Here is a 17498-nt window from a genome sequence, read left to right on the forward strand (position 1 = left end):
TACATATAAGAATGATTATAAATAATGACGGAATACAATAGAATATTGAGTTGTCAGTATGCCTTTTAAATAAATCGAGCTAATTATTTTTTTAGAATAGATTTAATTAGTTTTTGAGATCATGAGCTTTAATGTGCGCATGTATCTTATAAGTATAGAAAGTTCGAGAATTATTTTATTGTTTTTACAAAGAGGGAGCGGTCGCGAGTTCAATGCCGCTCTTATCAAGTAGAACAGCCGTGATAAGACTTGTTTGAGAGAGTAACGACTGATACTTTCGATAGAATAAATCTTATGAAAGCTTCGGGATACTTAAAAAAAAACGGAGAAAACATGATTGATATGATAATTACTTTTCACAGTCTATTGTCTATGGACAGTAAACACATACCAACATTCTCCAGTTCATAATAGCTAAAAGAACACTTTGTTACGTGCATATAAATGGCTAAGAAATTCTCTGGTACTGTCAAAATTCAAATAAACCTTTTTCAAGTGAGCTTTTACAAGCACTTTTGAATCGTCATTTAACAATTAAGTGAAGCTACCACCAAATGTCGAAATGTTTGTTCAATTTTAATTGGAGAAACTAACTGTCATGTCGCTCAAACTATGAACGGTATTTCAAATATTTAACATAGTGTACGTGATAAAACAAAAAAAAAAACCATCGGCTTTTTAATATACACTTTGAAGATCAAGTCAAGAATTACTTGGAAATTAGGAATACTATTTTCATATTTTAATGTTAATTTTTTTTATTTGTTTTAGCTCAATTCATAACAATTAAACTTGTAAAAAATTAAATGAAATAAATATTTGAATTTTATTTTAGGCGCGGTTTAGCATAAAGACAAGACTCATTGTAAAGCAGTTTTAGTCAAAATTTAATATATTGTTTTTTAAAATTGTTTGATTCTGATCTGTAAGTACTACCTCAATAATTATGAGAGTATTTTTAATATTACTTTTACATTGACTTTATAGTTTGTTTATTATATTTTTATATTGAAAATAAATAAAAAAGTATGGAGGCGCTCAACCAAATCGACTTTATATTTTTCATTAAAATCCATAAATCGAACAAGGGTCTATTTCAAAATTCCAGATAAAAAAAAATAATTTGCGAGAACGTTCGAAATTCGAAATGTTATGACATTAAATATTATTTATAACGAGATAAGCGTTACTTATGCGTTCAATTTAAACGTTTAACTTCAAAACTCAATTTATAACCACAGACTTAAAAGTCAGTCAACATCTGGATACTACATTCCTCCGGACAAAATAACTCGTTACCTTGGGGGAAATAGTTCCGTAATGGGACTGATCACATGTCTAACAGCCTCCCGTAACATTACATACAACGTTATGTCTGATTGTAAGTAATAGCCCGGCGATGCAATTTAACATCAGAATGTTCTATGGGGCCATAATGACCACGTGGTATCACGGTACACAGTCAAGTAAAAACTATTAAATACATATAGAATTTTTAGGACCCGTATCTCCCTCTCTGCTTATTTTGGTTGGTTGGATTACCAAGCGGATATTTTTTAGAAAATTGTAGTGAAAACGTTGAGTGTGAACCTCACTGTAGAAGACAATTAATATTGGATACATTTAATATATTCCTGGATAATATTTGAAAATTATCATTGAACTATTTAGATAGTAAGATATGTAGTTGCGGGTTAACGCGTGAGAGGTTCTACTTCCTTAGAGTAATTAAACGTACTTTTAAATTGCATTAAAGTCACGGGGTAGCGCGTCCAGCCAAGTTCAAGTAACAGAACCTCAGGTATAAAAAGAAATGATATTTTATGTATTCATAAATAAATTTCAGGAAGAATCATTGAACTTGGCACCCATTTATATCTCACTTCTTTTGTCGTTGAAGTCTACAGCCAGGGTATATATCATAATATTGAACTTGGCTCTCATTTTACATTGATAGGTTTAATAGGATAATTAGTTACAAGAAAATAATATTAATCTATTTATCAATAATCAAATGATACTTATTGGCATGATAAGTGTAATTTCTTCTTTTCAACCGACTTCCAAAAGGAGGAGGTTATCAATTCGTCTGTATTTTTTTTTTTTTTTTTTTATGTTTGTTACCTCATAACTTTTCACTGGGTAGACCGATTTGGATAATTTTTTTTTTGTTTGAAAGGTAGTGCTTCCCGTGGGGTCCCATTTTTTTTTATTTTTTTCTGATGATGGTATCCATATGAAAACGACATAAGTCTTAAATTTGCATTATGTATATGCGCGACAAATAGGTGAATAACTGAAAACCACGTTAAACCAATTTTGATAATTCTTTTTTTATTATAAAATATATACTTCAAGGGTAATTTGGTGAAAGTTTGGTAAGGTTCTGAGTACAGGATCCATGACAAAGTAACGGAACGGAAGGGAACGGAACGATTTTGAGGAGCACGTTAGCGATACTCAGTCGAATCTTTTATTTATAGGTTATTTGGATATTTGAGTCACCTTCCGTAATGTGGTTATGTTTATGTAACTATCATAGTCGAATATTATAATCAACTAGCTACCCACCCCGGCTTCGCACGGGTGCAATACTGATACTAAATATACTACAGAATTTGTTTATTTACGACATCACATCGCAAAAATCTAAAATTATCAGTGTTTCTTTACTATATTGTTCATGTATTATATACACAAACCTTCCCCTTGAATCACACTATCTTTTAAAAAAAACCGCATCAAAATTCGTTGCGTAGATTTAAAGATATAGGGACAGAGAAATCGACTTTGTTTTATACTATGTAGTGATGGAACTCCTATACGGCTCGCAGTTAGGGTGCGATATAGGGCAGAATTTCTTACTATCTTTAATCAAATTTTGTGTATGTGATGTGATGTCATATGATGTACGAAATATAGTTGGTCTTTTTCAAAGTTTTTTTGCTGAGTTCGATTACAGCTCTTTCGAGGGATCCTTGTAGTTTACGCCGCGTGACGTATTAAAGCCGCATTTTCGAAAGTCTATTTTTGCTTTATTCGCAAGTTTCCTTTGAAATTGTCCTCGAAGTAGTTTCTGACTCATATAAACGAAACGCTTAATCTATCCATATTAAAAAAAAATAGTTAGTCAACATCAGCTTCACTTAACATCAAAAAATAAATAAAAATTTTAATAAAAAGAAAAACCGACTTCAAAGAAAACACTATTTTAAAACAAATGAATATGCACGAAAAAGTAATAAAAATAATTGCGTATTCAACATATTTTTTAGAGTCTTCCTAAGTTAAATGAAATGAAAAATATTAGACTACTTAAAAGTCGATTAACGATTATATCATGTAGTTATAATTATTGTTATATTTGGAGTCGGTGTCAACCAATAAAACCCTACAATATATCTATCAAAAAACAATACGAGAATACTTTAACTAATATGTATGTTTTTTACAAATTACCTTTTACACAATAATAACTGGATCAATCAAGGGGCTCGTATCGCTTCTTTCTTTTGATTGTTGGGGCAAAGGCACCGTGGCTGACACCGGCTCCAAATATACCAATAACTATAACTACATGATATAATCGTTAATCGACTTTTAAGTAGTCTAATATTTTTCATTTCATTTAACTTAGGAAGACTCTAAAAAATATGTTGAATACGCAATTATTTTTATTACTTTTTCGTGCATATTCATTTGTTTTAAAATAGTGTTTTGTTTGAAGTCGGTTTTTCTTTTTGTTAAAATTTTTATTTATTTACTACTATAACAATGACACACAACTTTTATTTGCAATAGAATAAATATTGTAAAATAAGATGGTGAAGAAGAAGAAAGCTTGAAGTTATCTATTTTGAATGACTTGACAGTTAATTGAGACTTTAGCGAGCAACTTCATCATTTAGATTTCAAGACATGTGTAAATTATCATAAAAATTCACAATCGGTTTTTCATAAACATCACAACGTTGTAGATAAGTGTTCGTTCTGTGTGGTTAAGCTCCTAACTAGTTCCTAGGTAATATAGGCAAAAGATCTAACTGCCATTCCTATCTAATCTTACTTTAAGTACCAAGTATAAAAAGGATATTACTACCTAATGGTATACACATTCGTATGTAATTTATTTAGTTATGCATAATTTATTTTCTCATTTATGTAAAATATAAATGATACTGTACCGTTATGCTGGGGAATGAGGACCATATAAGGAAGGTCTAGAGTATGGACATGACATAGAGGAAGGGGACGACCAAACTAAAAGGATGGATCTATTGTGTGAAAGGCTAGAAATAATGTTACTTGTGAGATGACGTCAGTCAAAGAAGTATGGAAGAAGAAGACATGCTGCTCTGACCCCTAATAAAATTGGGATAAGGGCAGGGGGGCATGATATAAATTATACTGTGCTTATTGCATTAACTATACACTTGTTCATTTAAATATATGGAAACAAAAACATAGAATATCGTTTAGCAAATTTCGATGGAGAAGAATTACGAACACACGTAAAGAATATTAAATCTTGCTAAGTACGCAAGTTGTTATACATTATGCTTTCGCTCGCGTATTAAACATTGTCGTAGATTTAAGGTTTAAAAATTAGCGTGTGGTATGGTCTAGTCGTAAAAGCGTATACGACTGAAAGAGTTACTTTCGTTTAGTATTAGTATATGTAGATTATTAAGTTCGTCATGAGTATTTGGTAAAACCTAGTTTTTATAATTATATAAATTTAAATAACTGTATTTAATTAACATGACTTTGTATTTTTTAAATATTAAAAAAGAGTAACTACTGAGTTTCTTCCCGGTTCTTCTCGGTAGAATCTACTTTCCGAACCGGTGGTAGCTTCACTTAATTGTAAAATAACGATAAATAAAGTTTATTTTGATTTGATTTGACTTGATTTGATATATGTTCTAAGGATTATTTTGAGAAATATCTAGAATTAAACTTATTCCAATCACAAGGGTAGCAAATAAAACATTTTTTTTTCTTATACCTATGGTGTTAATTAAACGTTCAATACAATATCGACGCAGTTGTTTGCACTTTGAAAGTAATGTGTATATAATAGTTTAATAAGTAAAATAGGTTTTTATTTTGAATAAAGATAACTGTTTTTAAATGGCATGGAATATGCAGTTTCAGTTTTCTGTTGGCATAAGCTATACCCAAATATTATTCTTGAAAAACAAAGCATTCGATAATAGACTTTATTATCAATAACTGACTAAAAAATCTGTATATAAAAAAAAAAAAAAACAATTATATTCAACGAGTTTTGTGTTTGATGGAGCAGTTACGGTAAGCAAGGACCGGCTTTTCAAGTACCCTGCTAGCCCGTTGGTATGAAGACGATGCGTTCTAAGCACTACAAATAAAAAATACTTCGTCCTGAATTACAGTTCAATGAACTTATGGTGAACAAATGATCTTCAATTAAATTCAATCGTGAATCGATTTTGATCATTCTTTACATTACAGATGGATTAGGATTAAGTCGAGCCGAGATGGCCCAGTGGATAGAACGCGTGCTTCTTAACCGACGATTGCGGGCCAAAACCAGGCAAGTAACTACCGCTGAATATTCATGTGCTTAATTTGTAATGTTGTCTTAAATTTTCGCGATTACACATTGAAATAAAACTAGCTATAACGGATTTGAATCGCGTATATTAATTATTTTTAACATCCCGACGTTTCGAGCACTTTACAGCGTTCGTGGTCACGGGTAGACATTTCGTGCTCACCGGTGAAGGAAAACATGAGGAAATTGCATGTTTAATTACATAAGTATTTTAATAGTGTGACGGAATCTTCTCCTCAAAAGGGCGGGAGGCCTTAGTCCAGCAGTGGGAAATTTACAGGCCGCTGTTGACTAGGGTTAGATAAGATATGAGATACGTCACATTTTCTGTAAATATTTATGCGATAATTTAATAAAATTTAAGGTAAAAGTTCATTATTTATAGGGGAACGAGAAATACCTACAGTTAAATCGTTTAATAATACTCGTTCATGATCACGATTTGATTTGATGCCTGGAAAGCGAACTGATATAATTACTGATGCTGCGATAACTTTGTTACTTTAGATACATTCTCTAGATCTGTCTTTGAGATTGTCGACGTTGATTAGTTTCCCAGTAAGGGTCGATACACAGCAGGCGAAATTTCAACGCAATTTGTAGCATGCTCGAGAAAACGCTTAAATGTTAAAAGAATTATCAGTAGTGACGTCTCGTTTGCGCAAACAAACGTTCGCGCATTTGCGTTGCTTCGCTTTACTTCTAGTGCTTTTTCTTTGTGACGATCTTTGAGGACCAGTAGTTTTGCTTCAATATTAAAATAATTTAACTCCATGTAATCTTGAATTCATAAAGCAAACTGTATTGCACTGTGATTTCCCAATTGTGGGGCAAACTGTAGTTTAGTGTTTTAATCACAGTATATAGAGATACGCTATATGACACAATTTTCCAGTAACATATAAAATATTATTATTACTTACAGTTCTGCAGATAAATTCTGAGTTTGGAAGTAGTTGTTGATGAGGGTGCCTTCATCTTAAAGTATGTAAATTAGGACTTGCAACTCATTTCAACTCAACATTTCGCATTGCCAACTTATCCGATTAAGAAAAAGTGTGAGGTATTTATAATCTCAGTATCAGGCCTTACAGGTTAATGAAGAGAAAGTAACTGAATCTTGACTTATATTTCAAATATCAAGAGGGGTGAGGAAAATAGAAGAAACAATTAATGAAATACTTATTTATAAGATAATTATATTATAAGATTTATTTCAACATTTGAACATTAAACGTAAAACAACAGACTTCGGTTTCGTCCTTCGCGTTCCACAATCTCATCTCAATTGGGAATTTTCCCTGAAAAAAATGTTAAGATCTTGAGAAACATTGCCCAAAATAGATACGATTTTAACTATTCGTTATATTGAATCGTTGTCAATTTCTCATTTATAAATAAAAGTGAATAACACTATAAAGAGGTGTAATGGCAACGGAAGATAATAATGGATCTTATCCGAGGGTCAAGTGCTTTATTCCACTTTAAAAAATACATTGTGAGGAAGTTTATATATTCCGATTGTTATTCTAAAAAATAACCCATGGCACAATAGGTATGTTAAAAGTTCTAAACCTAACAAACTTAAAATGTGAAGAGGTCGACTACTGTGTAGAACTGTTATTTCGTTGAAATGTTTTGAGTAAATATGGTTTTGCACGTGTGCATCTGAACCATTGATTGTGAGTTCAAACGAAAACTACTACAGAATTTCATTTGCTTAATGTGTGATAAAAATGCATCTGCTCGGCAGGAAAAGATCTGGAGGAAACCTGTATATGTCTAATTTCAATGAAATTCTACCACATGTAAATCGATCAACTCGCATTGGAGTAGCGTATTGGAATAAGCTCTGACACTACACTTCATTATATTCAATTTTTTTGAATACTAGTGAGGTTCATTTCAATTAAAATATCACACGTTTTACATTTTAATATTGGAGTTACTTACATGAGCTTTCCTAGTGTACTCAAAGTCGATATCAAATACTTGTCTCACATCATCTTCAAGAGGACAAGAGTGGTATTCACAAGCATCGACTGGGGGCGTCACTATACCATTGAACGTTCCCGAGTTAGTCTCATCACTGAAGATCGAGAACTTTAGTTTGTCCGCTTCAAAATCTAAACAAAAAAAAAAAATCAAAAATCAAAGTATACTTTATTCAAGTGGGCTTTTACAAGCACTTTTGAATCGTCATTTAACAATTAAGTGAAGCTACCACCGGTTCGGAAAGTAGATTCTACCGAGAAAAACCGGCAAGAAACTCAGTAGTTACTCTTTTTCAACATTTAAAAAAATACAGTCATGTTAGTTAATTTTTAAGTTAATACAATTATTAGATAAATTAATATATCCTGCCTGGAAGTCAACAGGTATTAATTCCACGCTTTTTTATCATCTACAAAATCTTGTATCGAATAATACGCCTTTTTCACCAATGTATTTTTTATAAACGATTTGAATTTACGAGACGGCAAAGTTAAAAATGTCTGTGGAATTTTATTATAGAAATGGATAACTTGCCCCAAGAAAGATTTATTGACTTTGCGGAGTCGGAAACTTGGCGTTATAAGCTTATCCTTACTTCTAGTGCATATACAATGATTATCACTGATTTTATCAAAGTTATCAATGTTACTGTGAATATACATGATTCTATGTTGTCTTGGGTTTGTGTGTTTGTGGTACCGTCGTAACTTCTGATTTTCCATAACACAAGTGCTTTAGCTACTTACATTGGGATCAGAGTAATGTATGTGTTGTTGTCTCATATTTATTTATATATTTATTATTATTAGAGAATAAGTCTTAACTGTGTAAATGTCTTCATTGTGTCCGTTTTAGTCATTTAAGGTCTAATATTAAGTCGTAAGATTACGTTAGTTTTTTAGGATGAACGAGGTACTTAATTACATAGTCTATTAAGAAAAAAAATATATAAAATTAATGGCATTAAGTTAATGGCAGTCTGGTGACCACATCATGTGATTGGAGCTTAATTGCCTCAACTAATACTTAATTTATAGAAATTACTTAAATTTTAGAAATATATTGTAAATATAAAAAATATACTATAAGCTTACGTGGTGTAAAATCAAATGCCAGTGAGTAGGGCATGTCTCGTCTTATCAGACAGAACCCTGGGCCATCTGGACAGGGATCCAATTTCACACTATGAATGCTGCATTTTTTGGGATGCACTAAAAAACAATTTATATAAAAAAACAATATCATCTATTAAAATATCAACATATATATATGTCAATTATTTTTCTAATGACAAATTTGTCGATATTATAAGCGAAAAGTCTTGAAGTAAATTGGAGTATATTATAGAACATAAAAAAAATAAACGACACGCATCTCACTGTGATATGAGACATACAGTTCAAACTTAGTACCATTAAAAAGTTCCATAAACCTACTATCTGCATATCACCGATAGAACCATACTGGTTTTTCATATGTACTTTGAATTGAGTGACTATAATGTACGATAGTATATGTCAACATATAGAAGTTAGTCTAATTTGTCAAGCGAACCCACCAATCAATAGCTAAGATGGAACAGTGGCTAGAATACATGACTCTGAACCGAAGATTATTGACTTGAACCAAGTAATCAACTGTAACTTTAATGTTCTTAAATTGTTTTTATATAACCTTGGAGCAGCGTGGTGAAATGAGATTCAAATCTTCTCCAATTCTGAACCGAATATTGTTTATTCGAGCCTGGTTCACCACAGCGTTGCTCCAAGATTATATATAAATGGCTAATGGGCTCCAAACTTTGTCCATAAACAACTTGGTACAACAATTGTAGAAAACTAATAAAACTTGGAGGTATCAGAGAACAATTTAAAATGTATGTAAAAGCGCAAAGGATATTGTGTCATTTTTCTATAAAAGGAAAGGTTTATATTCCTTTATATTTATGGGTTGTGATGACGTCTTGACATTAATGAAAAAAAAAAAATTCCAAAATTTGGTGTCACGTCTAAAATTCTGGCAAACATTTAAAACAGAAAGAGATGAAAGATGAATGATGACATATATTTGCAAAGATTGACATCGATACGACACTTAGGCTCTTTAGTTTAGGGCTCTGTTTAAATATACACTTGGGTAATACACAAACGTTTAATACGTACCGTCTTTACAAAACTTTCTACTAACATATTCACAATTAACGCAAACATAAAAAGCGAATAATATGAAAAATCGCACGTCCATTGTCTTTAGAATACAAATAATAAATGGAACAGTTGTCCGACCCTCACAAATGAGTCTCATTATTTTACAGATAAGAGTTTATGTTATTCTCCGTTGAAATATAACACCACCAGATGGCTCTTCGGATTTGGGTTACTTGTATCAAAATTTATTATATCACCCGTCACTTCACTAAGTATTTCCTTCGAAATATCAAAAATGCAGACAAATTCATAACGGCTTCAATTGAATGTCAAATATTGCTAATTAGTTTTTGTCCTCTTGTAATTGGACGACAGACAATTTATTTGTCCGATCAGAGAACTAAGACAAGCACTCTTTATTTGATTTATTTGTGATTGTAATTTACCTCGTCATCGGCGGTGAAGGAAAACATCTTGAGGATGCAGGCAGATGCAGGTCGCATGTGTCTTATTTCATCTATTGCCATATATTCTGCCTCATGTTCTATCCACCAATCTGATCCAATAGCATTTTTACTTTTGTTTTGAAATGTACGTTAGATGACTTAAGGACCTTCTACTAATTAGGTAATCGAACAAATTAAGTTGTCTCAATTAATATTGAATTGAAATATTTAATCTAAAAAAACATTAATTTAATTTTTATATTACTAAACCCAGAGTATATAAATTCTTAAAAAGCGTACTCAATATTTCTTGATTTCAGCTTTCAATATACTTGACATAAATTTGTAATTGAAATAGTGGACTAACTACGAAGACTCATTCTTGGTTGTTTCAGTAGAAAGAAAGTTAAAAATTTTACATTATAATCTAGCGAAATCTCGATTCAAAAGTGCCTGTAAAAACTTATTTGATACAGGAATAGATTTGATGTTGGGTCAGGTCGTCAGAAGTCATACCATAATATTATACAGATTTTGTAAATAAAGATAATAGATATTTCGAAACGTTTATTTTAATAAACACAGTATTAATTCAACACACTCCTTATTTTCTAAGTTCTATTTTGGCGAGGAAGCAGCAGTTTTCCTTTTCATTGTCTGGGTTCCATAATTTCCATTTAATGTCAAACATACCCTGGAAAAACGATATAACAATAAATTAATACATCATGTTTTAAAGAAATAATAAAAAATTTATTAAGTCCACATTCTTTTTTAAATTTGGAAATTGTCTTTTCGATTGGATTTTTTATTTCAATCTATAATAAGACGTTCTGTGTGCCAGTTGTGGGTGAGAATATGCTAAGATTAATATAGTTTCTTAAGTGGCCAAAGGCGATGAACGGGTTGCGATGATATTTAATATTTTATGCTTATACAGTCTTATATTAGACGAAATTCTGCCATACGTATCCTTTATTCCGTATTGCAGAGGCGTGAGATCGATACCAAATCTTCTCTTGCAAAGAAGAGGTTTTGCTTATTTTACTCGCCCATAAACACTAATTCGTCGACAGTTCAATGCGCCAACCTTTGGAACCATTAGGACTGTTCCTCCGGTCTTTCACATACCGGACCAACACGGCAGCTTAGTGGCAGAGGTTCCTATGCTTCTAGGGCGGTTACGCATTGGCCTTGTAAGGAATAGTTTATTTTTGTATAGCGTCAATGTATACGGCTAGTGATGACCATATACCATCAGGTGGATATTTTGCTCGTCCGTCTATCGATAATAAAATATGTATACATTTGTACTAACATTAGGAAGTTTCTTCCCCAACACAAGACCGTAATCAAGTCGGTTTTGCTTGTCAGCCTCCAGAGGACAGGTAGTGAATTCACAAGCGTTCGCCTTTTCAAGTTCCGGGAATGCTACATCGCCCGTGTCACTTGCCCAGAACAGACCAGTCAACATCTTGTCGCTCGAAAATTCTGTTGATAAAATAAATAAACATAATATGTGCTCGAGTATGTATATATGGTATTATTTGAATCTAAATAAACTTTGAAAATTTTGACATGCTGTACCGTAATATATTTATAAGAAACATATATTGATAACATTGATGCGTAAAATAAGGCTCATGCAATAAAAAAACACATATCGGGGCCGTAAAACTAGCTTTTTTCATTTTGACAGGCTCCTTCTGTGAGTTGTGAGGGAAGATCATTAGGGGACCTATATATATAGATAAGACTGTCACCTTGGTATAGTGACTGACTGACTGCAAGGAAGTCAATGTCCCCACTGACTTCCTTGCAGATACCGAGACGTGAACAAAGTTTATATCATTACAAATGAGCAATTTTAAAGTCTCGACTCTGGCAGTGTTAAATATTTCGTAACTCAGGAAGCACGCAAAGCTATTGAGTGCCTGAACTCTTTCTAACAATATACCTATTTATTTATCATCATTTAATCAATTATGTTAATTAAATATCAGTTACTTACTAGGAGTGAAGTCAAAAGAGATGGTAGACGTAGCTCCTTTTTTGAGCAGACATTTCTTTGGATTGCTGCACGGCTCGATGCGAACTTCGCTTATCTCACACATATTACCTGGAAAGAAATATTTTTGTGTTAAAAGTAGGTTTTAGGTATTTTTTTGACGTTTTGTTTAGTATTTGCATTTCCGATGATTGTTGACTAAACTTGATATTATCTAAGTTTTTTTATTCTATAAGTATCAGTCAAAAAAAATTTGTTTCTCTTGATAACATTTTTTATAAATCATTATTCAGCAGGTTTTATAATATTATCGATAGGAAAAATTTATAAATCATTCGAAATATAGTGTTAAATACGATAACGATATTCATTATATAACTACATATATGTATAATCTGTCTATATAATTTTTGTGAATATATAATTTTTTTAATGCTGAGTGGCCTTGACAGTGTCACCAGGCGAGAGCGATGAGGGTGAGATAACTTATTTTTTTTACATTCTGCTTATGCTCGACTGCAATCATACGGGATGCTAAATATTGAATGAAACGTTAATATTGAATGAAATTGCATAGAAGATTTTTATGTTGAAGATAAGTTATGAGGCTTAAGAAAGATGTTTGCCGTCCACAAATGATTCAGGGTCAGCGATCTGTGTAGCCGGCCCTAGGATTTTCGCCAACGATGTTTAATAAACAGCTCAGTTGTAAGTAGATAATTATAAAAAAAGATACAGTTACGAAATAGCGGGCATAAGCTAATAATTCGATAAAAACATAATTTTAACCTCTGGTGCGCATGCGCGATTGCGTTACATCCCATTCGGTACGATGGCCGATAAGTGACATGATTATCTAAGTTCAACTTAAAGTTTTTATACAAAAAAAATTGAAAAAAGTCTATATTTTATACCAACCCCACAATGTCCGTGTCTTTAGCTTGTCTGTACTTAGCTTTACAGTATTTTACGAGTATAAGTTTAAAATAGCTTCTGGTCAAATCATTACCGCGTAATAGTGGTGAAATTACTAGCATTTCCCCATGAAGTATTTGCGTTTCGTTCCATGATATGATTAGCTCCATCCCTTTTAATTCCTTTAATTAACTTTTGGGTATGATACATCAATACATAATATCTATGTTTCTTCCTATATACAGATTATATTATTATTTTGTGGCCGAAAAAAAAGGATACGCTTAATCTATGTCGTCCTACCTGAAGTTAGTTATGCAAAACTATACGTATTTGTAGGGCCTTTTGTAAGCCTGCTGGGTTAGTACCACCAGATCATACCAGTACCATTAGTATCATCACATATTCTACCGGCAAACAACTGTACTCAATTGTGAACTATTATTGTGTTCCGATTTGAATGGTGAGTGAGGCAGTGTGACTAGAGACACAAGGCACGTTACATTTTTGGTCGGAATGGTTAGTATTTTTTTCTGCACCATTGTGTGTATTCTGTAGTGATCACTTACCATCAGGCTGTCCATTTTCTCGTCCTATATAATAAATAATAATAATCGACGCGGTTACTGCTACGAACCTAAATCTTTATAAATTATTATCGCTCAATTTCTTTAATAAAAATCATGCTATGACTGATATCTGCTTAGCAACTCGTTCCTAATATTTGACCTTTCAACTTAGATTGCGTTAAATACACTTGATAGCTTTAATAACATTATTTTTAGTAAAACGAAATTATAGCGAAACGATAATGGACGAGACAAAAATAAGTAATAATCAAAATTACATTCTATTTAAGATTTCTTTTATTGCTTGATAGGGTAGGGCTTTGCAAGCCCGTCTGGATATCACCCCCTCATAATATCTACCAAGGAATTTTTTATTGTTGTAGTGTTATATTCCGGTTTGATGGGTGACTGAGCCAGTGTACATAAAATCGAAATGTGAGCCATTTCGCCTTGCCATACTATAAGAATAAAACCTCAACAATGTTCTCACTCACTAAAATTAATCTTACCTTTGTTCTCAAATAACCTTAAAAGCTTCAACAACTCCGTTTCAATACGGATTGGTATTTATACTGTGATAACATTTTATTTGACCATAAACATTAAGTATTAGATGAATTATAAAGACAAATTACCCACACGGTGTTTGAACCTATGATCGTCATGATTTACGAACCTTGTGATCTATCCACTAAGCTATCACTCTTTGTTTCTTGCAAAAATCAAAATCAAATAAACTTTATTGAAGTGGGCTTTTACAAGCACTTTTGAATAGTCATTTAACAATTAAGTGAAGCTACCACCGGTTCGGAAAGCAGATTCTACCGAGAAGAACCGGCAACAAACTCAGTAGTTACTCTTTTTCAACATTTAAAAAATACAATCATATCAGTTAAATACAATTATATATGTATGTAAAATATCCTGCCTGGAAGTCAACAGGTATTAATTCCAAGCTTTTTTATCATCAACAAAATCTTGAATCGAACAATACGCCTTTTTTACCAATGTATTGCAAACAATAAATAATTATGTATCAATGATTTATCTCATTAACCAAGTCAACATTGTAAATAATTATATTCTAAGCAGTTTTCAAATGTACTGTTTGATTTATCGTTTGTTATGTACTGAAAATGAACTTATAATGTACTTGCATATAAATATTAGTCATATTAGTTATTATTGCGTTAATTTATCTTCTATTGCGTGTATTACCTCTTTACTGTCGCTTTCTGACAAAACGCGGGACATGTTTCGTGAAAAGGGACGGATGTAACAGGAAAACTATACAAATACAAGATGGAAAACTATACTAACTTTTGTAGATTTATCTCCACAAAAATGCCTTAAGAATAAAAAAAAATCTTGTTGTGCAGATTATTTTGGAAGAATCCGCTTTATTAGCCCTCTAAAAATGTATGATAACTAGGAAATTATTCCAAAGATGGAAAAAAATATCACAAACGAAGCTTTTTGAAATTAGTATCCAAACAAGAGCGAATCCCAAATTAGTTAAGCTATTTATACTTAGATGCCAAAAAACAATTAAAAGTAATTACCAGTTTAAATACAATTTGAAAGGCCAAGTAAGAATTGATGGGATTTGTAATTTAACTAATTAAAGTTATACATACATGGAATATGTCAAATAACGAAAAATCCTGTTTAATATAATAGGTAATTGTTTCCTAAAATCTGTAAATTATCGGTGTGCATTAAAAATATAATGTAATTTGTGTTATAAATATATTGATTAAGCTTTGTACTCAGGTCAAAGTGCAGAGAGTACTACTTATATTATTAGTGCATTATTATTATTAAATAAATGCAATAAATAAGATCATTAAATTACGACAGAATTAACTAAACAAATCCAGTTCATTCAGGTATTTATAAGCGATCGATACAATCTGTGGACAAATTAACTTTCTTTTTTGTTATATAGGCCTGGGTTTCCCTATGATAAGTCACCACTATAATTGAATCGGTTTTAAAAGTTTTTTTTTGCTTTGTAATTTTTCTATGTAATTGTCGTTGTTTCAACGATCGATCCAACTGATGGTAAATGGTCACTGTCGCCCATAGACAGTAGCGTTGCAAGAAATATTAACCATTCCTTAATCGCCAACGTGTTTGGCGGTAGCATTAAGCTTTACCATCAAGAAAATAAGAATAAATGTATCATAATAGGTGAACTAAAATAAAACACAACTAATAATCGTGATTAAATTTAAATATAACAATATTTGGGCTAATTTTCACGCATTTAAGCCACTGGGCCATATTGATGGGTTATTTCCTAAGTGTTAGTAGAATCGCTTATAAATTGGCTTTATTATTTACAAATGAACGGCTCCCATGGATATTAGACTTGTAGATTGAAGTTAAATTAACAAAGACATAACATATTTCTCCTAATTAGGATTATACTCCTATAAATTTAGGTTTACGAAACCTACTAAACGAAACAAATGAAACGAGCAGTTTGCCCAGCATAATACAACTCACTAAACGTAATACATGTAAGGCATATTAAAACAAAAGTATTGTTATTTCTTTCTAGTAGTACACTTTCTTTTTCTCTTAGATTTTTTTATTTGACTTTCTGTTGAAATTATGTAATGGTTATTTCTTTTAATTTCATTTTTCTGGATTACCGATCCATTGGCGATCCGATGATGGACTATGCATATATTGGTGTACTATTATATGTTCTGTAGAGTTGGTTTGTTCTCCTTGAGAGAAACCCGAAAGGCCAGAAGTGGTCAGGTTTTTGTCATTGTCTTAAAAATTGGATTACAACAATACAAGAATTGAATATCTATTTGGTTTGTGGTCAGGTTAAAATATATTAATCAGGTAATTATGGCGTCGCGGTAATAAGTTCCCTACGGGAGACAGTTGACGTCCCCAAACATATAAAAATTACAAAGAGAGAAAGAGAAAACATTTGAAAACATAAATAAGCTAGATTATTTAACTCAATGACTAAAAAAAATAAATACATATAATTTATAAATTAATACGATAACTTACCTTCGTCACATTTTTTAAAATTGGCGACATTCGCCGATGCAACGCTGATTGCAGATAACACAGCGAACAACAAGAAGATATTTGTCGACATTTTGTCACCGCTCAGTAAGCACTGGGTCCGACTTCTTTAGTCAACTCTGTTTCACAAATAACGTCGTATGATGACACTGTGACCCGGAGATAAGTGGTAATTAGTTTCTTACGTACCCATTAACTGCTTACTAATATCGTTGATTGGAATGTCCGTCTGTACGTATGTGTGTGTCAGGATTCGTGGCATATGAAATAGAGAGTTTTATTTGTTTATATATATAATTGTTGTTATACTAGAAAAAATATGGAAGAAGTTTAACTAAAAGTGTAATTAATTTAAAGTATTTTCAATGTGGATATTACATTTGGCAACATGAAGTAGTTTATCGTATATATTTTTGTCAAAAAATCATAAATATAATACGATATTTTTGTCTGTAATTAAACTATCGTCCGCCTTTGAATGATAGAGAATTATGGTGGATAGATATCACAAATTGTTACATTTGTCTCGTTTGTCTAGTGGCATATAAAGCCACACATCCCGAAATTATAGAGTTTTCACCTAAGATAGAGTCGATAAAAAGTATATAAAACTATATATTACAGTTATATAATATATATTACAGTTATATAAAACTGTAAAACTTTTTCAAGTCAAATAGGATTTAGCGTCTCATACATAATTACGATAGTGGAAAAGAGAATATACATATACATATTATACTTGCTTGCACATATGTATGTGCA

The 17498-nt window shown here is 31.8% G+C and overlaps 1 protein-coding gene across 1 annotated transcript; it reads right to left on the reverse strand.

Annotated features, from left to right (window-relative positions):
• Positions 1–6784: 6784 nt before the first annotated feature.
• Positions 6785–16877, reverse strand: LOC124535880. Its single transcript, XM_047112280.1, has 9 exons — positions 16716–16877; positions 12196–12303; positions 11503–11675; positions 10791–10878; positions 10210–10294; positions 9754–9890; positions 8686–8802; positions 7550–7722; positions 6785–6897 (listed from the first exon to the last, which is right to left on the reverse strand). The coding sequence occupies exons 1-9, from the start codon at positions 16804–16806 to the stop codon at positions 6808–6810; spliced, it is 1062 nt and encodes a 353-aa protein (XP_046968236.1). The 5' UTR covers positions 16807–16877; the 3' UTR covers positions 6785–6807.
• Positions 16878–17498: the final 621 nt, after the last annotated feature.

The sequence above is a fragment of the Vanessa cardui genome, chromosome 15 (assembly GCF_905220365.1).
Source record: "Vanessa cardui chromosome 15, ilVanCard2.1, whole genome shotgun sequence".
Lineage (NCBI taxonomy): Eukaryota > Metazoa > Arthropoda > Insecta > Lepidoptera > Nymphalidae > Vanessa > Vanessa cardui.